This window comes from Syzygium oleosum, unplaced genomic scaffold (genome assembly GCF_021117445.2).
Source record: "Syzygium oleosum isolate NSW1041296 unplaced genomic scaffold, Sole_v2.1 Sole_v2.09, whole genome shotgun sequence".
Taxonomy (NCBI): domain Eukaryota; kingdom Viridiplantae; phylum Streptophyta; class Magnoliopsida; order Myrtales; family Myrtaceae; genus Syzygium; species Syzygium oleosum.
Genome location: NW_026607493.1, coordinates 6192644 through 6215695, shown reverse-complemented (window position 1 = coordinate 6215695; position 23052 = coordinate 6192644). Strand labels below are relative to the sequence as shown.

Below are 23052 nucleotides of genomic sequence, written 5' to 3'. Positions count from 1 at the left end.
TTTTTGAATTTTTTAAATATTTAAATATTTTTTTCTGCCTTTTCCCTCTGGCCGGTACGGCGACCGGTGACCGGCAACCGGCCAGAGGCGTGGGCCGGCGAGGTTGACCTCGCCGACCTCTAGTGAAGCTCGCCCCCGCCAGCCACTGGCGAGGATCGACCGGCCATGGCAAGGCCGACCTCGTCGGATCTGGGTGAGGTCGAGCCTCGCCCAGCCATGGCGAGGCCTGCCTCGCAGCGGCAAGCAAGGCTCGCCCTCGCCAGTGGCCAGCGGGGGCGAGCTTCGCCAGAGGCTGGCGAGGTCGACCTTGCCGGCCCGCGCCTCTGGCTGGTCGCTGATCGCCGGTCGCCGGACCGGCTAGAGGGAAAAGACAGAAAAAAAAAATTCAAAAATTCAAAAAAAATATTTAAAAATTGCCACGTCAACGGCTGCCGGCCAAATGGACTCAATTGGCAAGAAGTTAAAAGGTTTAGGATTGAATTGGCAAAAGTACAATAAGTTTATGACTTTTTTAACAATTTTCCCACTTTAAGTGGGTAGGTATGACATGATCGAGGTGTTCCTGCCGCATGCGTGATGAGAGCCTCGATGGAAGGGCTTGATCGCGAAAATGAAAGAAGTTGTCTATAGAAGCTTACCTTGATTGTCAACACCCCATTGGGCCCCATGGCCCTCGAGGGATTGATCCCGGGTCGAGCTGCATCAAATCTGACTTCATTTTACCATTAACTCCTATTCAAAGTGGCGTACCACATAAACACTAAGAAATTTCCAATGAGTAGTCCTCAACTTCAGATCATTTGCAGCACATTTAAGTGACAACTTCACGCTGCATTATAGATGAGCGAACAACTTTCTAGCTTCAGATCATTTGCAGTATATTTAAGTAACTCGTAAATCCCCAGTCACTCTGCATCCTCTGCATCCGCTATTTTATGTGCCGTAGCCCTCAACTTCAGACCATTTGCAGCGTATTTGGGTTAATTGACCAAGCTGATTGCTGCTTTCTCTTTTGCTTTCTCTGTAAAGAAGAGTTAAAAAGTCATTTAGATTAGCTTCAAGAATGCAATCGCTTGTATATCGGCACGAGTAAATTTTTTCCCATGCATGAAGGAGCAGACACTAACAGATGCCTCTTCTGATCTTTTCCATGACAAAGTTGGACCATTCCAGACTTGAAAAGGATGCAAATAGTTCACCCAATCTATCATCTTTTCAGGGATGCTCCATAAGTTCCTCTTAAGAAGAGATTTCTCCTTGACAACACAGAGCATTTTTCCTGTATGTGATCCCCAAAAGTGATCGTTCCTTATACCAGAAAATTATGCATAAGCCACATGCTATGCTATACTGCTGCACATGATAATTCCTCCTCATGAACCTCAGGCACATAACCGTGATTCCTCATATGATCCATCAAACAATTGAGGACACCAAGAATCTGGGTAACTCGGTCATTGCACCAGTCCTCTGCTCTGAATCTGTGAACTACATTACTGATCTCAATCCAACTATATCCAGGACAAGTCTTAAGGCATCTATCCTTCATCAATTTCCGCACTTGTGCTGCTTGATCCCAGAGACCAATACTGGCGTAAAGATTTGCCAATTGAACATGTGTAGCTGCACATCCTGGTTCCTGCAACAACCTACTTTCTGCAGCCTGAATACCAAACCAAACGCTCCCATGAAGACGGCAGGAAGAAAGTAATGAGCCCCATATGACCGCATTGGGCTGAACAGGCATTCTTTTTATAAAATTACGAGCCTCTTCCAGCTTACCACTGCGACCAAGGAGATCCACAACACATGCATAATGGTCTAGTTCCGGGATCAACCCATGATCAACCATTGAGTCAAAGTAAAGCTGCCCTTGTTCGACAAGACCAGCATGACGACATGAAGACAGAACCCCAAGGAAAGTAATAGCACCTGGCTTGACTTTTTGCAGCATCATCTCCTCGAAAAGATCAATTGCTTCATGCGCAAGCCCGTATTGAGCATACCCAGCAATCATCGAGTTCCACGACACGAGATCTCTCTTGGGCAGCTCGTGAAATACACACAATGCATCATCCATGCACCCACACTTGCAGTACATGGAAATAAGAGAATTGGCAACATGAATGTACGAAGCAAAACCCATTTGGATCGCCTGGCAATGGGCACTCTTGCCCTGTCCAAGAGCTCCACTACCTGTGCAAGCACTCAAAAGACTCGTAAACGTGAAATCATTGGGCTTTGAAGCTGAATACCTCATCGAATGATACAGCTCCAAGCACTCATCAACCTGCCACTCTTGTGCAAAGCCAGCTATAATGGCAGTCCAAGACACTACATTCTTCACAGACATTTCTTCAAACACCTTATAAGCATTCCCCAGCTCGCCGCACCTACCATACAAGGTTATCAGAGAACTCCCCACGTAAACATTGGCAAGAAACCCAGTTCTCATCGCCAAGCAATGGAATTGAACGCCACCTTCAAGATCACGCGCGGACGCACATGAACTCAAGGCATGTGACAACCCAACCGCGCTATCTCCAACCCTTTCCTCCCCGAAAACGGAACCTTTCTTGTCAGATACAGCGGATTCAAGCATTTTGTCGAACACGTTACGCACGGCAGCACCGGATGAACCCAAAGGAGTGAAACCATTAGCGAGCTTCTGGGCATTTGAACTCGTGTCCAAGAACTCCTCGATGAGTCGGAGATGGCTCTGGCGACTGGAGTTCCCACTGGTTTTGGGAGCTACAAGGCTCAGGATTCCGAGGGCTTTGTCCAGTCTCCTGCTTCGCGATGGATGATGCTGCGTCGGTTTGCGGGAGGAGAAGGGCCTGAACTGGAACTGTGTCGCCGTTAAGAGATGGTCGATTTTGCGACAAGCTATCTTCTTGCGCAAAACATAGTTCATTACTCTGCAGAGCGCCGAGGAGGAATCTCAGTTTTCTTTCGGTGTCTATCTATGCATGACGAGAAATATTTTCCACCGGTGAATCCATGCGAACTGCACCGTATGCTTGATGCGAGTGTTCCACTCGTTAAATAGCATCTTAAACTTGCTTGCCAAGCAAAAATAATATATCATCTTAAACTTGCTTAACACCCCCCCAAAAAGAAATTAGCCATCTTAAAGCATGAAAAAATGCACAAAAGTCTTAAATCTTGTGTGCTGAATGTAATCAAATTTTAAATCTTTCAATTGATTTAATCAAGTCGTAAATTTCTTTTCTAAAAGTGCAACAAAGTCTTTTAGATATCCAAAGTTTCTTACGTGACACTTAAATATTGCAATTCTTGAATCATTTATCAAGCAATCAAACTTAAAAAACCTATATAATTTCAATGAAGTGATATATTATGCAATATTATTTTGAAAGCTCGGACTTTTCATATTTATAGATTGTGCGGAATCAATTGCACGATGCTGAAGCTTATCCCCTAGTCACATAGCTCATTTTCACATTGTTTGTCTAAACTGGTCTATCCATCTCCTCCATTTTTCATCAGGTATGAGAGAGTTCAGGCGATTAATCTTCTTTCGTTTCATTATGGTATTCGATTTTCAGTAGAAATAGAGGAAATGAAGTACATTTATTCATTTTTAGCTTTAACTTACCTATTAATAGCAACATCTATCAAATTATGCAAAATCCTCTTTGGGATCTTCCACCTATAGGCCTTTTCCCCCTGCTATTAAGAGATGAAATCGTTGGTTCTTTGGTTTTAAGAGGCAGGTCGTAGCGTAAACATTAGGGCTCGAGCCCTCCTTATCGAAAAGTTATAAATATGAATTTGTTTCGCTTAAAATAAATAATTTTAAAAAATATATTTTAAAAATAATCAATTATATTTACTAATTAATTAATAAAAAATATTTTTTTTTCGACAATAATTTATATTTAAATATTTTCGTATTCAATAAAAATATTTTTCGGTCATTCATTTTTGCAAACAATACAAACAATCATTTTTAAGAAAATATTCTTCAAATCATTCATTTTTCAAATAAGAAATCAATATAAAAGTTACGGTCAACAAATCAACTGATATACCAAGGCAAAGTTTGGAAACAATAAAAACTGAAGTACCAATGCATCAAATTTACCAAAGGCCGGAGGATAAGTACCATCACGCATCGTATACATTGTCTACTATGTTTTTGAGATTTTCTGATTGGAAAAATTTCCAGAACAATCTCAACTTTTCGTTCCCATATCAATTTGCATCCTCGATTTTGAAAATCTACAATTTGCATAAACATACAAAAATCCACAAGCTAAAAAACCTAATCTAACACTCAAAACACATTCACACCCACATGTGAGAATGGAACTTGAAATGGGTAAAGTCGGAACGGAAATAACAAATCCGTAAATAGGACCAAGTGTTAGATACAACTTGAAATTGAATGACAAAAGTAAGAACATAAATTGTAGGTTTGTAAAACCGAGGGAGCAAATTGATGTGTGAACCCAAATGTGAGGATGGTTTATGAAATTTTCCATATGTTATTCGACCAAATATGAGAGAGAGAGAGAGAGAGAGAGAGAGAGACAGAGAGAGAGAGAACTAGCTACTTAGCTATGTTTCCATCAGAACTCTAACAAAATGCACATTAGTTTCCATCCCACAATACATCTAAAATTAAAAGTTCAGTACCGCTAGCTATACACGACAATGATCTTTTTCAAGTTATACACCACAAGACACACTGCCCCAAAGTAAAACCTACATGGCGAAACCGAAACCGAGCGCCATCCTATTGCCCAAATCTTACCTGGCTGAATCTGCAAATTACCCATCAAGACCTGCAGTATCAACAAAATCCTCCCAACTGCCAACTTATCTGAATTAACCATTATGAAATGTCACAAAATCAGGAAACATGAAAAACCTCGTAAACGACTGAGACCAAAGGACAAAAGTCACTTGTCGGCTCTGCCTTCAGCTTATTCCACTCACGCTGGATGTGCCTCTCATTATCCAATGACAGCAGATCAGGACTTCCAACAAATATAGATGAACAAGCTTCGCCAAAAAATAAAATTGAGTGGACATGCATCTTGAGATTTTCATGACAATAATGCACAAGCACGTTTCGATTATGCCCCGAGACCTCAAGATTGAAAAAATGTTCTAGACAGCATCTAAGTATGAAATGTATCATTCACAAAGCACCATAAATGAGCGTCTGCATCTTCGGGTGAAAAAACAAAGCTATAGCTAGTGCAATCCAATTAGCTAGGAAAGGTGAACCATGAACCAAATCTCATCAGCTGCTTGCATCATGATCTAAAGATTGGAGCATCTCCAAATGATCAAGGCTATGCAAACATGAGCATGAGAATGAAAACACTGAAAATCCAAAAGACACTGAATCCAGACCCATTATCTAATTGAACTTTTAAGGACTTTTACATGCTTCGAGGCAGCCACGAATGCCTTAACTATCACCACTGGCTTTAGCAAATGTGCATTACTTCTAAGAGTGCCAAAAAGTGCCTCAATACAGGAGAAAAATGGCAATTCCATGAGATAAAAGAAATTAGTCGACACTGAAGCTTCACACTTAATGCCATACTAAGCTTGGATATGAGAGGCTACCCATCCGTGTACCACTTTGTGAGTAGAAGAAGCTGGTCTTTAGATTTTGAAAGAAAGCATTTATAACAGCATATTTTTCACTGGTGCCAGTCTATAGAAAAACCTTCAAGACGAAAGTTAATGTGCATGTAAATGGGAATTTCTGATATTTTAAGAATGGGCGATAAGTTGACACTGAGGGGGAGCTTTGTGATTCCACTGGCCTCAATGGGTAAGTGGGTAAAACGATTGCGACTTAAGAAAAAAAAGGAACTTCCTTTCACCCTGCAGAAACCTTGCTATGCCGCTGCACTATAGCCGTTTTGAGGATAAGGGAATATTGGATCTTGAATTTGTTAGAAAAACTGGGCGCCACTTCAAATGTCAGGTGCAACTAAGTTTGCAAACTCTACACCTGGCAAATTGAAAAAAAAAAAGAAATAATAATTATCATAGCTCGCTTTTTTAAAGAAAAAAAGGGATGAGAATGAGAGAAGCATGTTCAGTGAAGAATAAGGACGTATGATGGGCAATCCGACGAAAACAATAAATACTGCATGAACTGGCTGGCAACAAAAGGAAATGTGGGTAAAAAACTACTCACAAAAAAGGAAAAGTATACACAAAAAGGGTTGCTGCTGTCGTCTTTCCTCATGCTCCTCCAGTGGCCTTGCCTGCAATCACTGCCTTGCCATTCACTTGGGACAGGGAACTTGATGGAAGATTAGAGAACCTAGAGAACAGCAGAAAGGTATGTCAAATCTCGGCCCCATCCGGTACTTACACATCTTAGCTCTTAATCAATTGGTGTCTTTCATTACGATTCACTTATTCATTTTAGTTTTTTTTTATTGCCAAAAGAGGAACAAGATGAAAACCTGATTGCTCTTGCTTTCCTCTTATCTTCTTCATGAGCATCAGTTTTGGAACCCGACCCAAATTTAGCAAGCCGAGCTTTCTTTTTTGCCTCCTCATCCAAGATCAGTGATGAAACCGAAGTACCAAACCTGAGAAACAGGGTAAGATATGAAGATCAAACAGTGAAATCACCAAGTGAAGCAGCCAGAGTCAAACAGACAATAGCAAGTGAAGAAAGCAAACCTCTCTGCTCTAGCTTTTCTCTTCAGCACCTCTGATTCACCACGAGCTTCTGACTTGTTCAAAACAGATCCAGTGCCAAACCTAGAGTGAGATCATCCCAGATTTAGCACGCTAATTGCAAAATAACAAAGAGAAAAGAAAAGAATGAGAGTTACGAGACAATAATGGGCTGGAAAGCCACCTTACATTCCAACTCAAAAGACTAAACCTAATTTTCTAGCGCACTACACAACTTCCATATGAAATGACGTGCTGTTGTGAGTTTTGAATCATCCCGAAAAAGGCACCATAAAGTTCATGTTGTCATAATCAATCTGAAATTTTCCTAACAATGTGCCAACGATAGACATGCCTATGGAGACTTAACTTTACTTCATGACAAAGCTAAGGACTTAAAAATTCACAAAAGACAACATGTCAGTTCTGGGTCCTGCATCTTAAAGGTTCATCTCAATTCTACGAGTTGACAAAGAAAGATATGAAACTACCAATAACTAATCAAGAAGCCAACAAGTTACATAAGAAGGGTGACCAAATTACACAGCCCAGAAATATGAAAAGGTTTGCTGATGAAACAAATCCATTCGAGCAATGAAGCCACGGTGACCATTGCTTCCATCCCTAAGAAACAACTACCATGTGACTTCCGTTTCGCAAAATGAGCAACTAACCACCTTCAACTTCTAGCAAAAAAAAAACTACCCACCTTCAACATCGTGCCTTTTCCCAAAGAAAAAGGGCAAATCCATACTCTAATAATTGGACATTTCTTGACCCGCCTTCAGATATTAATGCCTAAGCAGCTCTCACTTTCTTACTCTCGCCCGGAACAAAGGGTAAAAGAAATCGCATCGACAAATGAAGAGCAACGCCACGCCCTACCTCTCCGCACGAGTATACCTCTTCTCTTCCTCGGACAGCTGAACCGGCATCCCGAACCGCTCGGCGCGTCGGATCCTCCGGTAGATGTCGTTCACGGGACCGGTGCCGCTCGAGACGACCGTCGCGGTCGTGCCCTTCGCCGCTCCTCCTCCTTCCTCGCCTCCCCCGCGCGGTTCCCCTGAATCCCGATCGGCCGCCGAGGGAGAGGCCCGCCGGCGGTCCTCCGAGGTCGGGGACGGGTCGACGGGGCCTAGGGTTCGCGCGGGGCTCTCCGGCTCTTCTCCGTCGGAGGGGATTTTCTCGTTGAGGTTGATGATTGGCTTGGTCGCCATTTTCGAGGGATCTTGGAGGAGATGGCTTCGGACGATCGAGCTTCGTCTCGGAGGAGAAACCCGAAACACGAGCGAGGAAACTAGCGGTGGAGGACGACCTTCTCCGTTTGCCCGGGGACCCTCCCTTTTAAACGACACGTCGTGATCATGATCGAGATCGTGATCGTGATCGTGGTCGAGTGATCTCCACCGTCGGAATTGCACGATTTATCGTGGTGGGTCGAGGCTCAGCGAAGAAATTCTCTTTCCGTCCGGAGAAGAAAAGGAACAAAATAGAACCGCTCGCTATCTGTGCAAAGGGGAGTTGCTCAATGATTATTTTCGCTTATAAGAAAACAAAACGAGGACAGGAAGGTGCGTTCGTTTCGCAATAAACAAGCGATTTGAAAAATACATTTTTTTAAAAATAATTATTTATATCGTTTAGAAAAATTAATCATCGAAAAATATTTTCACCATCAATAACAATTTATGTCTAACTATTTTCGTGAGCGATGAAAAAATTTTCCATTTATTTATTTTTGTAAACGATTTTTTTTCGGAAAATATTTTCTAAATTACTCATTTTTCGTAAACGAGTGCTTATTATACAATTCAAATAGCTCTATTTGATTTTTTTTTGCTTAATTAAAATCTCGTGGCTCGAACATTTTGATATTTTTCAAATTTAAAAACACTTGAATTTTCATTAAAATAAAAATTATATTTTTAAAATTATGTCCTTTTTTTCCCTTTTTTAAATAAAATTTTATTTGTGGATTTTGATAACCATCTAAAATAATCATATGAATGATCTATATTTTGTCAAAGCAAAAAGGAAATAATTGAAAACGTGACGAAAGTTGATCCTCATGTGATAAGGCAAAGCCTTTTCAAACTTTAATCTATAGATAAGCAAGACCTTGCAATCAACTATTGCATATGTAGCAAAAGTCAATTATATACTTCTTTTAAATTATGGATCAATCGCGTGATAGAAATAAATATTTTAAATTATCAAAATCAATTATGTTTCGAAATGTCTGCATCTGTATCTATTGGTATTATAGGAAAAATAGACTCTGATACGCAGAATATATGTTATACAATAAAGAGAGACAATCTATAAATATATATATGTATATCATTATAAAAAGAAAAATTGACTTCGTCCCTTGCAATGTATTATATAGAAGAATAAACCGACGCAAACTAAAGCAATATATCAAAACATAAAGAATAACAATAACTATTGGACCATAATAATATGCACATTTCGATATGCAATGGAGAAAATATACTCGTAATTACTAGCATGAATCAACACTATAACATAAAGAATTAAATTACTTTGATTTCTTCTAAAACAGCATGTAGCAAAACTCAAGATCGGAGTAGATGCTACTAACTAAGTGATATGATGAGCGCTTAAAAGAAATCAAAGTTATTGTTATTCAATCGTGTCAAGTCAAAAAAAAAAAAAGGCCCACGATCAATTCAATTTTAGTAGAACACAATATATACGATTGTCGACAATCATATAACGATTTTGTCTATAAAAAATAAAAAAGAACCCTCCATATTTAATCATCTATCTGAATGATTTATATTGTCTCAGTACAGTAATTCTTCTATTTATTAAATTTCATGATTAATGTCGCGGTTATAATTCTACAAAAGACTATATTTTTCCTCGAGGTTGAATTTACTAATTGTATGGAAGGATTATTAATAAATATAAAATTTCGATAAACTTTAAAATATGAACGGTCGTCCTCGTGCTGACCACTGGACCCTGCGAGGTGCGCCTCGGAACCCATAACCTGCACTGCACTGCACAGCGTCATCTCCCGTCGCTCTTCTCTGCCAAAATTCTATGGATAAGGAGGGTCTCCTAGTCTTCTTCACCTTCTCCCCATTGATGCTCTGACGTCGAACTCCGACCGAAAGCCATGGGACTTGCTTCGGCCATTCAGAGCTGCGCGCGAAGCCCTCGTCTCTTCTCCCCATCGCCGCGCGGGACTTCACGGCCGTTGCCGTCGCCGTCGCTTCGGCTTTCGCCTCGGTCCGCCTGCGCTCGCGTTCCCTCTCTCATCGCAGGTCTCTCCTTCGTCGCTACCCGCCCCCGGCGTTAGCTTTCTTTGACTGGTCTGAATTGGATGTAAATTCGACGTTTTCTTGGTTGTGCAGATAATCGAACCCGCCACGGCCACGGCCACTGCGCTCCCGTCTCTTGCTCGAGAAAGACCGAGCAGGAGGACGATCTATCCACCTCTGGTGAGGTTTTGGCGTCGTGGCACTGGCACCTAGTTTCACTCCTAAATAGAAATGGCGTTGAACTGTCCGACCTGGGAATTTGACCGGCAGTACCGACTGCTAAGCTCGTATTGTGAATTGGGATGTGTTGCGTGTTAGATTATGGAAGAATTGCGCAGCAGCACCCCAAGTTCCCCTTGGATACCCACTTCTAAAATGGTTATTACCCGAGTATTTGTTGGGGCTTCGCCTACATGGAACAGAGCAGGTTGCTACAGAGTGGCTGCAGAAATGGGCCCTTTCAATATATGTTTGATTACCTCTACAGTACTTACTCCTTGCACGGGAGGCATTTCAAGACCATATGATACTAGTAGATGTTAATTTGTTCTGAAAGGAACTTGGCTGGATTCTTCTAGCAAAGCTGATATGCTCAATGTCCCGGCACCAAGTCATGCATTTGTAGTCAGTTTAATAAGCTTTTATTCCTAATTAGCAATTTCCCTTTGTCGAGCGATGCAGGAGATGGAAAAAAGAGCAAGTTGTACGATGACATAAATGATGTCGATCAGCGTCAATTGCCACAGAAAAGGGATCAGGAGAAGGAAAACTATGTCTCGTCTATTAGAACTGTTGCTCTATGTGTGAGTTTAATTCGCTTTCGTTTCATAGTCAGTTTACGCTTCTGCAGATTCTTTGGTCAATTCATGATATGCATTCTACAGGTAAGCACTGCAGTGGCTTTTGGGGTTGGTCTAGGCTTGAAGGATGGTGTCGGCAAGGCATATGAGTTTTTTGCTGGGTATGCGCAAGTATACATTTGACAAGACTAGTTCTTTGTAGCCTGTCCAAAGTGTGACCGATTTAGGGCATTGCACATATTTTAGTGCTCATAAAAAGTAAATCCACAGGTACCCCATTACCATCTAGAACAAATACTGTGTCAAAGCACGAGCGATTTCCTTTTTATTGTTGATTACTTAAGAACTTAGGCTTCTTAGCATTTTCTCTTTTTTTCTCAATTTTGTTATTCCTTGTTTCTTCACTACACTTCCACAGGCATCATGGTTTTTCGTCTTGCTTTGAAGACTTATTGTTTGGATGACATTGGCGTACTTCTGAATTAATGACACCAAGATTGAAGAGACTTAGACTTCATTTTGATTTCGAAATGTTGGTCTGCTGTTACGCGTAGTTGACTCTGTAAATCTGTTGTATCCATATGTCGCTCCAAGTATCTTCACAAATCACAGTCTAAGTACACATTCCACTGGTTGAACTAATTTTTTCTAAATTTCTGAATTTTCTCCACCTTGTGACATGGACATACTGCTTTCAGGTACATATTGGAGCAGAGTTTGTCTGTAGACAATCTGTTTGTCTTTGTTCTTGTTTTCCAGTACTTCAAAGTGCCAATCATGTATCAGGTGCTTTATTAACCTCTTACCTATTTGCATTCTTGTTTAACAGATGATTTAAGTGTTTGTATTACGTTTCACTGTTGTTCGTTACCCCGATCATCTCATCATTTGAGCTGCACTAATGAAAGCAGAACAGGGTACTTTCTTACGGCATTGCTGGGGCGATATTTTTTCGTCTGACATTAATAATACTTGGGTCAGCCACCTTACAGGTAAATATGTATTGGTGCAATACTTGGGTCCGCACGTGACTTTTATTAGTCAACAAGATTCTTATTGGGATGATTATTGATACTCTACAATGTTGTTCCAGAGGTTTGAGGGAGTAAACCTACTTCTGGCCGCAATACTTCTGTACTCGTCATTTAAGGTACCTTGTTCATCTTGAAAAATCCTGCAATATTATTATGACATGTCTATGTCACTTTTCTGTCACAGCTGATGATGATCCGTATAAGTTTTTTATCTGAACAAGAAAGAGCACAACTCACAGTTATGAAATCTTTAGGTTCTTGTCAAGGCTGAACGAGAGCTCAGCTATTTTTCTTATGGGTTAGGATTAAGCAAGAGAACCAATTCTGGATGTTGTTTGCAAAAAATATGTGCAGAACCTTGGTGACAACTACAATCTTTCTCATGAAAAACAGCAATAAACGTCTCATTTCTTTTAATCTGTTAATAAAGCAATGATTTTATTTTCTGTTTTTTTTTGCTGTAAAGTCTCCTTCACCTGATCTGGCGCTATTATATAATTCCTTTCACACTTATCTTCTAGTGCATTCTTCCTTACAATTGTTCGGCCTCAGTTCTCTAACCAATAGAAATTTCTCTCTTCCATGATAGTTGTTCACCAGTGAAGAAGATGACAGCGATCTATCTGACAACTTTATTGTGAAGACATGCCAGAAATTTATTCCAGTCACAAGTATTGTTTTGCCTGTCAGATATTTTCCCCTTAGTCTTACTCCTTGTAGTTGAGTTTGTTGCTATTCTGGACTTGAGCTTGCCACTAGTGTATCAGTGGTTTGGTTTTTCTTTTTTTTTTTTGAACTGAGTGAAGGCCTTCTCCACATTGTTTGGTTCTACATATTGATTTATGAGTATAATTGGCCTTGTCCTTAAACTTCATCTACAAGGAATGTCAACATAGCATTTTATCCATTTTGCTTGTTCTAGCTTTATCTATGAATTAATGACCGACTTATAGTCTAATACACTTGCTACCTAATAAAAATTTTCCCCTCTGCAAAAGCTTCTTTTGTCAATTCATATTTGCTTTATCTTTTTGTTTTTTTTTTCTTTTTTGTTGGGGGTGGGGTTGATGACAAAAATAATGGTATAGCAAGAGTAAAGCTATTAAATGTTTTTATGGGTAAAGTCATGTTTTACTCCTTTATCTTTTTTTTATCCTCTTTCTTTGTTTTCTTTTGCAATTAAATCTTCTAGTACTACTTATTCGTGCAATTAAGTCTTTCCTTCCATGTTCATCTACATGCAATCGCTGACATGTCCAGATTGTCATGTGAAGTTGAGGCACCATATTAGCAAAGCACAGAACAATAGAAAGAATAAAAAGTAGAAAAAAAATATCTTGAGAGAGGGATTGGGTTAGGGTCCTCGACCCTCTATTGGCTTTCCATTGACCCTTGCCTGAGTCTTTCAGCGAGGGTCAATGACTCTTGCTGCTAACTGGGGGACAGTTAGTTTGCCGCCAGCCCCTCTATTGGGGTTCGTTTTTTTCTTTTAAACATTATTTTCTGTTTTCTGATCTCCACATGGAAATCTTTTGATATGTTTGTCAGTAATCTCATATCCAAATTTTGATAGTGTTATTAGTGGCTAGTTACTGAACAATTTAATTGCACACATATAAAGTTAGAGACTCAATTAGCAATAAATTGAAGGAGTAAGATTGGACCTAACCATTGGTGTTTTGTCATGAATGTTGACCAAATAGCTGATAGACCACACTAACCCAACCCATAGATATGAAAGTATAGGTTAGTGAAGTTTTACTTTTTAAAGTCTAGACAAGTTTCCATTGAAGGTTCTTTTTTTCACTTGGGAAGCTGCTTGGGGATGATCTTACTTTGCATAATCTTCAGAAGAGAGGAAATAATACTGGCTATTAGGTGTTTTCTGTGCAAGACTGACGAAGAGAGTGAATTGATTACTTTTTCATTGTAGCTAGACCAGAAAGATTGGCACCACAGTTCTTGAAATTTTAGGAGTAAATTCAGTGACCCCAGGCTCAGTGCGACCCGAACTTTGGGCTTGGGGAGGGACTATCAGTTTGTGCATTGGAAAGAAACATATTACTGAGATGATTCCTCTCCTTGTTTTTTGGTTAATTTTGGAGAGAGGAACAAAAGGGCATTTCAAGGAGTTGAATCCTCTTGGGATTCTTGTAGCGATAATTGGTTTTACTCTACTTTTGGTATGGCGGGAGAGTTCAATTTGTTACATCGAGTTTGTTGAAAATGTTAGAAATTCTCTCGTGTATAATGTTGTATATGTGTAGCTTCAACCTGAACCATTTTGTATAGGGCTGGTACACCTTTGGTACCTTCTCAGTGGACCTTCTTAATGAAATCTTATTTATCATTAAGAAAAGTCTCACTTTTTTAACTTTAGGGATGAAATGTAACAGCCCTTATAGGTCAGGGATGATACTGCATTTTTGCTAAATTTTTGTATGTTAGTGTATATGAAGTCTCTCTTTTCCTTTTGGCAATAGATCATGATCCACAGACTGTTTAGTTTGTTAGTCTCTAATGAAGGATTGTCAATGCATTTCTCTATCTGAAGAAGAAATTTCTATAAAAATCAACAGTCATTGTAACCCTGCAAGTTTTGCACAATAAAGTAGTAGATGCAATTCTGCATAAGACTATTTTAAGTCTTAAAAGAACGTATATTTGGAGATTTTTGGTGAACCATTTTAAGCTAGTTTTAGTTTTGTTCCTTTGATGGATTATTTTGCTATATCCGCTTGAAGAGGAGCTTAAATGTTTCGTTTTCTCTTGTAGGTAGCTATGATGGTGACCGATTTATAACAAATCAGAATGGTTTGTGGAAAGTAAGTCTTCATAACATCCGCAATTAGTTGTGCTAGCTTCTAGTTGTTTGTTGGCATCCCGTGGTAACTATGTCAGTATTTGCTGTGGAACATTCCATTCTTGAACCGTGTGGGATGCATAAGCATGTTTTTAAAAAGTATATCTCTATGGCATCTCTAAAAACTTCATAGATGTTTCACAGTGTTTCTTAATCTGGATTCTATTATTAACAGGCATCACACATTTTGGGCAGGCCACTCCTTTGCTTCTCACAGTAGCGGTCATTGAGCTCAGTGACATAGCATTTGCAGTATGTTTCCTTCTCTGTTCCTTTTAATAGACATGCATGATGCATATTTTAGCATGCCTATATCCTCAAACTATGCATATGCATGCAGCTGGCAGTGCAGATTGTATGCACACTTGCATGCATGAGTTTTACCACTAAATTTTGTGTGGAAGCGTTGATGGATTTAACTCTCTTTTAGGTTGACTCAATACCAGCAGTTTTTGGTGTTACACGGGATCCTTTCGTTGTGTTCACATCTAATCTGTTTGCGATATTAGGTAATTCTAACAGTATGGACTTTTTGTTGATTTTCCATAAATGCTTATTGTTTTATGCAAACTGCTCTTGCTTGAGCAGTGAAATTTGTGTTCTAACCAGCATGTAGAGATAAAACCTCATATATTCAGTCTTTTTCTAGATTTGTTGAATGAGATGACTGTGATGACTAAAAGCGTTTACTCAAGCTTAATATTAGCTCCAATAGGTAGCAGGTTTGCTTCTAAGCAAGGATATCACAATAAGCAGTTTGATGTATATGTACGTGGAAAAATATGCTTAAAGTTTTCTCTGCTGCTGACTGGATGAGAAAGGAGGATAACACAGTGCATTGTTCTTTGAATGAACTCCTATATGGAATTTTATGGCTAAAAGAATAATTTATGTTTTTGTCAATTGTAGGTTTAAGGTCACTTTACAGACTCATTTCTGAGGGTATGTCAGACTTGGAATATTTACAGGTAAAGACAAATCACTTGTCTGCTTAGATTTAGTGATATCTGCGAAATTTTCTCATTACTTCATGTCCTACATATTTACCAGGATGTAAGTTGTGTGTGTGTGTGATGCTTTCTTTGAAGACACCTATGTATTATCATTAAATTAATGTACTAAGAATTCTCAAACTTGTGCATGAAAGATGCTTCCTATTCGTAGGTCATTTATGGTAAATCAGCCTTCAAACATTTAAATGGAGCAATCAATTCCTAAAACTCTCAAAAAGTTTTCAATCAAGTCCTTTGTCGACTTTATCTATTAAACTTGAGAGAACCAGACATGGCTGTGCGCAGCAATGACAGTCAGGATTTTATTTAGATTTTTTTAACAGGCATCAATGTAGAAAATATGTTAAACGATTTAGCAGTTAATTGCTCTTCTGGAAATTTTTAGGATTGAATTACAGAAGTGTTGGGACTTCTGGGGTTCTAATCCATGCCATCGTCACTTCACTAGTAGTTACTTGTCCATTGTCGGATTAGCAAGACTTGGGAATTTTTTTTTTAAGTATACAATTAATGTTTCATGTTATAAACTTCCTTTTATTCATTGGGGCCCAGACTGCGCTATAGGCTAAAAAGTTTCTGTATGGGACTCCTAGGACGGAGAACCGTTGAGCGATTGCCTTCTCCGTCGGATGAATGTTACGAAACCTTTATTTCGTGGTATGTGTTCTATCTAAAAAATAAAAGGAAATTCCTCTTGGAAAGTGTGAATCAATGTTTCACACTGGGCTGCTGGCTCTACTGCCTTGTGTGATCACCTTGTGATGGTAATCTTATCATCTAAATCATATCTGTTGTCTAATAGCTAAATCGCTTTATTTGTGATTCTTGCTGGATTGATGGACATTATGCATCCCTTTCCAAATATTGTGAGCTTCGTCATGTCCTGGTTTTGAATCACCTTCAAGTTGGTCTCTTCATATGTATATCCTTCATAAAGAAAGTTGATCTCTTAATTTGTCAGAAATCATGCAGACTTGAATACCCTTGAGGTGTGCATTTAAGTACACATTGATATGAGGATCGAGGTGCAGTTGAAACTTGAAAGTGTGATTTATGCTACTGAGTTCATTATGGAGTCTTTAATTGGAGGCAATGGAGCACCAATCAAAGTTATAGGGTGGTCTTGTTTTTTTGGGTAATTTTTGTGTCTTTAGGGTCGTCTTCAATTACCAGTTTGGTGGTAATGGCAGGAAGTAAAAATTAAGCTTACTGCACTTTTGGTTGCGATACTACCTATCACCTTACATGCTTATTATGGGTTATTACGTATTAGAGTATTCACAAAATATCCTTCTTCGAAAGCGGGATAGTATTTATTACAGTTAAGAAATAAGAATGGGGTAAGTGCGTTAGAAGTCCTAAAACTTGTAACGAAAGTGCAATTGAGTCCTAAAACTTTCAAAAGGTGCAATTAAGTCTTAAAACTTATTACAAAAGTGCAATTGAGTCCTAAAACTTTCAAAAAGTGCAATTGTCACTAAAGTGTAATTGAGTTCTAAAACTTTCAAAAAGTGCAATCAAGTCCTAAAACTTATCAAATTGGTCCAATCAAGTCCTTCCAAGGATTGCTCTTTTCGAAAGTTTTAGGACTCGATTGCACTTTTGTGATAAGTTTTAGGACTCAATTGCACATTTTGAAAGTTTTAGGACTTAATTGCACTTTCGTGACAAGTTTTTGGACTTCCGGTATACTTATCCCAATAAGAATTAACAATACTATGGTAAATGTAATTACAGTTTGATAAATCTATTATGCTATGATCAAAGGCTTCCTTACAAGATTATACTCATCAATACATAATAACTTTGCTCCCTTATAGCTAAATCAGTTTGAGCTAAAAAAAGGAGTGCATATGACCTGGTTATACTCCTCCATTTTTCTTATCAAGTTGTTCTTTGTGCTTCCGTTTTCACCATGTCTAGGGCCACTTATACAGTATGATAATTACATAGTTAAAATGGATTTCATTTTCTAGTATGATGGCATTCTTAACATATTAATATTATCTTATGATATTAGTTGTTTGCAGTAATGTTAGATAGGAAGAATGTATGGCATTCATGTTCTGCGAAATTTCCAGCTTGAAATTGTGTTTCCTCGACAGCTGCATTTCCTACGATCAATGAGTTTATAAGTGTGCTTTTTAAGTGGGTTCATTTGGGTTTCTTACGAATTGGTTTTATTTTTCAGCCATCCATTGCTGTTGTGCTGGGCTTCATCGGGTGTAAAATGATCCTAGATTATTTTGGTACTCCTTTTTGGGCTTCTGTTTTGTTTTCCATGTGATGTCTGCTATTGAGAGGAATAGCTAAATGCTTTCCTTGGCAGGTTTCCATGTTTCGACAGAGGCTTCTCTCGGTGTTGTAGCAACATGCTTAAGTGCTGGAGTAGTGTTAAGTCTTCTCAAGAAATCTGATTAGCCAGAGATGCCGTTTAAGCATACAGCTGCCTCAGGTGAGAAATCTGCTTCTTAATGTTGCATCTGACTAACCAGTGCTCCTTCATTTCACACATCCAGCCATCCTTTGTTCATCGTGACATGAGAGTTGTAACTTTATGCATCTCCAAAACTGTGATGGTTATTGTCAAAGAACGGACTACCTTTAGTCTTTGGAGAGCAAGATTGTTTTGAAAGAAAAATACTTTCCCCCACATTCTTCACCCTCTGGAGGCAAGATGCACTTGGATAGTGGCTAGGAGACTTTCCAGCCTCATCTTCAGCTTATTTGCTGTATGTCCACTATCGTTTCTTATGAACATGATGGTGATAAGATGCTTGTCTTTAGGTTTTTGTGCGGTGTGCTCACTCTCCAACATTCTTGAGCTCCTCTGGAAATGGTGGTATCTTTGGGAGAATAAGTACCACCAGATGTCCATAGATTGCCAGGAACTCCTCTTGCCATTCCAAAAGGGAGAATAAGTGAGGAAGCGAAGATAGAAAATATAGTCGATAGGTTGAATTCATTTGCAAAGCACAAGAGCACTTTTATTGGTGAAGCCTACATGATGCCTTCACTGATCCAGTGTTTCTTGGTTACTGTTCAGGTATTTGAATAAGATGTCCAAAGAACTGTGTGTACTGCCCGTGCAATTCATTTTTAGTGTTGGTCCCAAGAAATTTGTTGCTTCGCTTTATACTGAATTCCAAGCTCAGGGAACACTTCCTCGTGGAAAAAAGTTGAGATGCTTCTTTGTTTGGAAATGGGTTGATTTAATCATCGGGGAGGTGGTGCCCAATGGATCGAAGGAGAGAATCTCACTTGTTGATCATAAACCTTGTAGGCATTTAAGATGAAGGAACTTTGCATAGGAATTACGACAATGATGCTCGGGATATCGGTGGACCCCCGAGAACCCCTTTAAAACTGTGGCTTGAGCTGTAGAGGTATCTGTGACTCTGGTGCAGCCTATGTGCTTTAGAGAAAATGAAATGCATTTGTTTACACTTAATATAGATTGAGGGCAAATTAAAACTTTTTGGCGGGCGGAAAAGGGTTAGAAGTATAAGGTTGAACGTTAAACGTTTCACGTGCCGATCAAAATCAAATGGATCGCAGCATGGGTTCGTGGAGTTTCCATTTGGATGAAAAGTTGCGAGGGCATTGTGCGTCAGCACTGATGAAATCTGCAGCATCTACTCAATGTTTTATTATTAAAATCTAGAGCATTCCTAGAGTTCTGAGCAGAAACCGATGAAAGATCTGTTTACGTGCTTGAATGAAAAACCATGACGTTAATCGGACTGCCTGCTTTTGAGTTTTGACTAGTTCCAAACGCGTAAAAGTCATTTAAATGGTGATGTGGTGAACATATTCCCGGCGGATGAACTGTGCGACCTTACGAGAACTTTTATTTTTCAGTGGGATACAGTATAAAATTTCGTGGAATTTCGACACATGATCGATTTGGTCTAGTAAAATGAGTCTACACGATGATTGCTCCTACTGTTAGCTTGAACATAAAATCGAAAGGAAAAGTTTATTATATGTGGACCGAGTGTATTCCCTCAACTGTATTCAACCATTGAGGATACCGGTTGGATTGAACGATATCTATTCGGATGCATACAATAATGTCTTGGAAATAGACCACACCTGACCTCATTGCTGAGCAACTCTATCGCCATACATAATCAAAGCAAAAATCAAGCCGAACACTTCTTCGTGTGATGTATAATTAACATTCAGACACACACTTCAACCTCACAATGATCTTGAATTGCAACTCCTATATCATTCTTCATAAGCCTAAACCTTTCACTCAAATTGCACAAGACACTAGGCCAAAAGTGCAGCAATGGCCACTGATCCGTAAGATAACCCACCTTCATCTCACCTATTTACCTCTTTTGTTCCATTTTATTTTGCTTTATGGATTTGGTTCCCAGCATGAACTTCTGCTTTTTCTTTTCTTTTTTCTCTTGGTGCCTTACTTAATGCAGAAAAGCGAGAGAGACTCTCCCTGAACCACTGGATTCTACTTCAAGCCCACCTCCTCTTTTTGATGGAACCACCAGGTGATGCTCAGATTATGACTCTCAACATGCCCCATCTTTCCTTACTCTTATTCAGCTACCTCTCATCCACATCACATCAAGCTCTAAAAACTTTTCTTTTCGAAAGTATGTTGCGTACATGCATTTTATAGATGATGTGGTGGTCGGCAGAACCAATAATAGTGTAAAGACTACATGAAAACTCGTGTTTTTTAATGGGACGTAATAAGGGTCCTACATAATTTTGATATGTGATTAGTTTGGATCTATTAGAGAATTAGTGCTTTCGATCCTTTTTTTGGTAGATCTCTTGAATGAGTACATTTATGTAGTATCTGCAGCTTGGTTTGCACTGTATTGTAGAACACCCAACCATTTGACAATGAGATTCTAAGGCTTTCTCCTTGTCTTCTAGGTTGTATATAACTTATAGAAGCCCTTATGCCCAGCGTGTATGGATCACTAGAAATTGCAAGGTCTCTCTCTCTCTCTCATTGCTTTTCTTCTGATTCTCTGTCCTTTATTCTGCAATTCCAACATGGTTACTGCAGTGAATGTTTGTGCTGACTGTCGAGTTGTTGCAGGGACTGCAAGACAAGATCAAGTTGGTCCCTCTCTCTCTCCACGACAAGCCTGCTTGGTACAGAGAGAAAGTTTACCCCGTAGACAAGGCACTGCTCTCTCCCTCTCTTCTCTCTTTAGTCAAGTTGTCCTGTACGGAGCTCTGTGTCATTTGATGAACTCCGTTAAGAATTCCATTGAGAATTGAATTGAAAGATTTCGCACTAAGCAACATGTGCTTGCATTAGACACTGCAACGTTCAGCAAAAGATTACTCTTATATAGTGAGGATGAATAATCTTTTGCACGGCCACCTCTAGGGGTAAAGAATCGAAAGAAGTGAAAGGGATCTAGTCGTATTCAGCGAGAGTGCGTCTTATTATGACAAGTTGGTGATTAATTTTCTGTTACTCTGATCACATAATTCTTCTCTTTCATCAATTGCATCAGGTGCCATCTCTGGAACATGACAACAAGGTCATGGGAGAGTCTCTTGATCTGATGAAGTATATAGATAGCAATTTTGAAGGGCCTTCTCTTTACCCCACTGTAAGTCTTCACATTTCTTTTTGGGGGGGCTAAAATTGTATGGACGAGTTAAACCCGCATTTTAATTTCTCCCTCGATTTGATGAATTTAAAGTTGGGTAAAATTTCATTCCGCAGGATCCCGTGAAAAGAGATTATGGCGAAGAGTTATGGTGTTACTCCCTCGAATTCATTGAAATGATGTATTCCGCATTGAAAGGAGAAACAGTCAAAGTACTGGGTAAGACTAAGAATAAGAACCGTCTTTGCTGAGGAACTCAGAGAACTCCAGACTAACATGCATACATATGTTGAAGAGTACATTTCCAGATGAACTAACGTTGAATTTCATGTCAGGTCCTCCTCTCGATCACTTAGACCGTGCCCTCCAAAAATTCGACGACGGGCCGTTCTTCCTCGGCCAGTTCAGTTTGGTAAGATACATTTTTTACAGATTTAATTGCAACCAAAATGATTCAAAAATACGATCAGCAGTATACAGTACACATCCATCTTGCAATATGTTGCTTCAAATAATGATGCCTCGCATACATGTGCTTTTTGCAACTGAATCGTATCCTGATTTCCACAACTGATTCACAATTTAGGTGGACATAACTTTCATACCGTTTGTCGAAAGAATCCAGTTACTCTTATCAGATGTATGGAAGTATGACATCACGTTGGGGAGGCCGAACTTAGCTTCCTGGATAGAGGTAAATATTCACCGACACTTGTTCATACATATTTGAGGTACTCGGCACACATTTGACTTCCCCCTATTCAAAAAAGGTGAGCAGCCCTTAAACAAGAAAGAAGGCTGAGGGCTCTTTTTATATAATCCATAAGCCCTAAGTAGTTCAGAAAGCCGAACTCGCCAACGCTGCACCAAGTTCTCTTGCACTTTGAAGTTCATATTCACTGGCTTGTACTTGTATTCATGCACTCACCGATTTGAACATGTGACTGCCCGCTCTCATACATGGACGATGTGCTCAACTTAATAAGCTGAGTGATTCTTACCAGACCGAGTGATTTTGTGTAGGAGATGAACAAGATCAACGCTTACACGCAGACCAAATATGATCCTCAAGACATCATCGCATATATCAAGGCGCGCTTCTTGGTACCATTCCTTCTAAGACACCCTCATTTGCCAACATCGTTTCCTGTCAGAAATTAAGCAACTCATGTGTGTTTACTTCTCACAAGAAATTTACTTTGCAGGTGCAGCATTGAGACCTGAGCACAGTAGCTGTAAACTTTGTGTGTGTGGTGGGTGTGAGAGTTTCGACTTTGCGAGATGCCGCTGTACTTTTTGCTGAGGCCGTTAGAAGTCTCGGTCCCTTACTTTGTATTGCATTCTTAACGCTTGAATAATATTTGGATAAATAATGAGTGTACTGTATCAGTACACTTTTGCTTTAACCTACGAATGCATACAATCAAAGACTCGAGAGATTTTATCATCATTTCTTCTCCTTTAATTTGGTTATTGCCATCTTTTCTCTTCTGAACACTTCAGACCGCAACACGGCTGCAATGGTTTCCGTCTTCGACATGAATACAATACACAAGGAAAGTATGACGAAGAGAATGATAAGTAGGGGAATGATTGATCACTTTAGAAATAAAGGTAGCGAGGGAAGATTGATCACTTTAGAGCTCAAGGCAGTGGATCGAAAAGCCTTGAAAAAAATTGGCCCAACCCACTCAGATATACAGGACAACCAGGGCAAATTCCAACGTAAATGGGAGGATAATCATGAAGAGCAACTGTT

At 39.4% G+C, this 23052-nt stretch overlaps 4 protein-coding genes across 8 annotated transcripts; 2 read left to right on the top strand and 2 right to left on the bottom strand.

Annotated features, from left to right (window-relative positions):
* Nucleotides 1-604: 604 nt before the first annotated feature.
* On the bottom strand, nt 605-3332 carry LOC115673392 (pentatricopeptide repeat-containing protein At2g37320). The gene has a single exon (XM_030595545.2). It carries the CDS (start codon nt 2912-2914, stop codon nt 1346-1348), a length of 1569 nt encoding a protein of 522 aa, XP_030451405.1. The 5' UTR covers nt 2915-3332; the 3' UTR covers nt 605-1345.
* A 1257-nt stretch (nt 3333-4589) lies between these two features.
* On the bottom strand, nt 4590-8019 carry LOC115673617 (protein MODIFIER OF SNC1 11). 2 transcript variants are annotated; one of them, XR_008817174.1, is made up of 5 exons: nt 7570-8019; nt 6688-6768; nt 6465-6593; nt 6184-6319; nt 4590-5995 (listed from the first exon to the last, which is right to left on the bottom strand). XR_008817174.1 is itself a non-coding variant. In XM_030595827.2 (5 exons), exons 1-4 carry the CDS (start codon nt 7899-7901, stop codon nt 6238-6240), a joined length of 624 nt encoding a protein of 207 aa, XP_030451687.1. In that variant the 5' UTR covers nt 7902-8018; the 3' UTR covers nt 4590-6001; nt 6191-6237. The 2 variants fall into 2 exon arrangements, 1 of the variants encoding a protein (XP_030451687.1); XM_030595827.2 differs by having other exon boundaries at nt 4590-6001; nt 6191-6319; nt 7570-8018.
* A 1659-nt stretch (nt 8020-9678) lies between these two features.
* LOC115673550 (thylakoid membrane protein TERC, chloroplastic) lies at nt 9679-18794 on the top strand. 3 transcript variants are annotated; one of them, XR_008817171.1, is made up of 16 exons: nt 9679-9980; nt 10071-10157; nt 10659-10780; nt 10862-10938; nt 11476-11563; nt 11689-11769; nt 11871-11927; nt 12401-12482; nt 14587-14636; nt 14870-14926; nt 15105-15183; nt 15584-15642; nt 17879-17936; nt 18017-18142; nt 18475-18642; nt 18734-18794. XR_008817171.1 is itself a non-coding variant. In XM_056314411.1 (15 exons), the coding sequence occupies exons 1-14, from the start codon at nt 9833-9835 to the stop codon at nt 18106-18108; spliced, it is 1137 nt and encodes a 378-aa protein (XP_056170386.1). In that variant the 5' UTR covers nt 9679-9832; the 3' UTR covers nt 18109-18142; nt 18734-18794. The 3 variants fall into 3 exon arrangements, 2 of the variants coding, with proteins under 2 accessions (XP_056170386.1, XP_030451620.1); XM_056314411.1 differs by lacking the exon at nt 18475-18642; XM_030595760.2 differs by having other exon boundaries at nt 18475-18794.
* Nucleotides 18795-19879: 1085 nt separating this feature from the next.
* Nucleotides 19880-22743, top strand: LOC115673531 (glutathione S-transferase L3-like). Of its 2 annotated transcripts, none has more exons than XR_008817172.1 (10): nt 19880-19998; nt 20130-20204; nt 20599-20659; nt 20768-20854; nt 21195-21293; nt 21410-21512; nt 21629-21700; nt 21880-21987; nt 22317-22397; nt 22499-22743. XR_008817172.1 is itself a non-coding variant. In XM_030595733.2 (10 exons), the coding sequence occupies exons 1-10, from the start codon at nt 19985-19987 to the stop codon at nt 22508-22510; spliced, it is 717 nt and encodes a 238-aa protein (XP_030451593.2). In that variant the 5' UTR covers nt 19880-19984; the 3' UTR covers nt 22511-22743. The 2 variants fall into 2 exon arrangements, 1 of the variants encoding a protein (XP_030451593.2); XM_030595733.2 differs by having other exon boundaries at nt 21629-21705.
* Nucleotides 22744-23052: the final 309 nt, after the last annotated feature.

What these genes read in the sequence shown, in the direction of transcription:
- LOC115673392 (XM_030595545.2), bottom strand. Translation starts at nt 2,914, where the DNA reads ATGAACTATGTTTTGCGCAAGAAGATAGCTTGTCGCAAAATCGACCAT.
- LOC115673617 (XM_030595827.2), bottom strand. Translation starts at nt 7,901, where the DNA reads ATGGCGACCAAGCCAATCATCAACCTCAACGAGAAAATCCCCTCCGAC. An exon ending in AGGTATACTCGTGCGGAGAG is followed by an intron (nt 6,769 to 7,569) that starts GTAGGGCGTGGC and finishes ATCTCACTCTAG; the next exon opens with GTTTGGCACTGGATCTGTTT. An exon ending in AGAAAAGCTAGAGCAGAGAG is followed by an intron (nt 6,594 to 6,687) that starts GTTTGCTTTCTT and finishes CCTGTTTCTCAG; the next exon opens with GTTTGGTACTTCGGTTTCAT.
- LOC115673550 (XM_056314411.1), top strand. Translation starts at nt 9,833, where the DNA reads ATGGGACTTGCTTCGGCCATTCAGAGCTGCGCGCGAAGCCCTCGTCTC. An exon ending in AAGTGCCAATCATGTATCAG is followed by an intron (nt 11,564 to 11,688) that starts GTGCTTTATTAA and finishes TAATGAAAGCAG; the next exon opens with AACAGGGTACTTTCTTACGG. An exon ending in ATCAGAATGGTTTGTGGAAA is followed by an intron (nt 14,637 to 14,869) that starts GTAAGTCTTCAT and finishes CATTTTGGGCAG; the next exon opens with GCCACTCCTTTGCTTCTCAC.
- LOC115673531 (XM_030595733.2), top strand. An exon ending in AGAAACAGTCAAAGTACTGG is followed by an intron (nt 21,513 to 21,628) that starts GTAAGACTAAGA and finishes ATTTCATGTCAG; the next exon opens with GTCCTCCTCTCGATCACTTA. An exon ending in TCCTCGGCCAGTTCAGTTTG is followed by an intron (nt 21,706 to 21,879) that starts GTAAGATACATT and finishes TTCACAATTTAG; the next exon opens with GTGGACATAACTTTCATACC.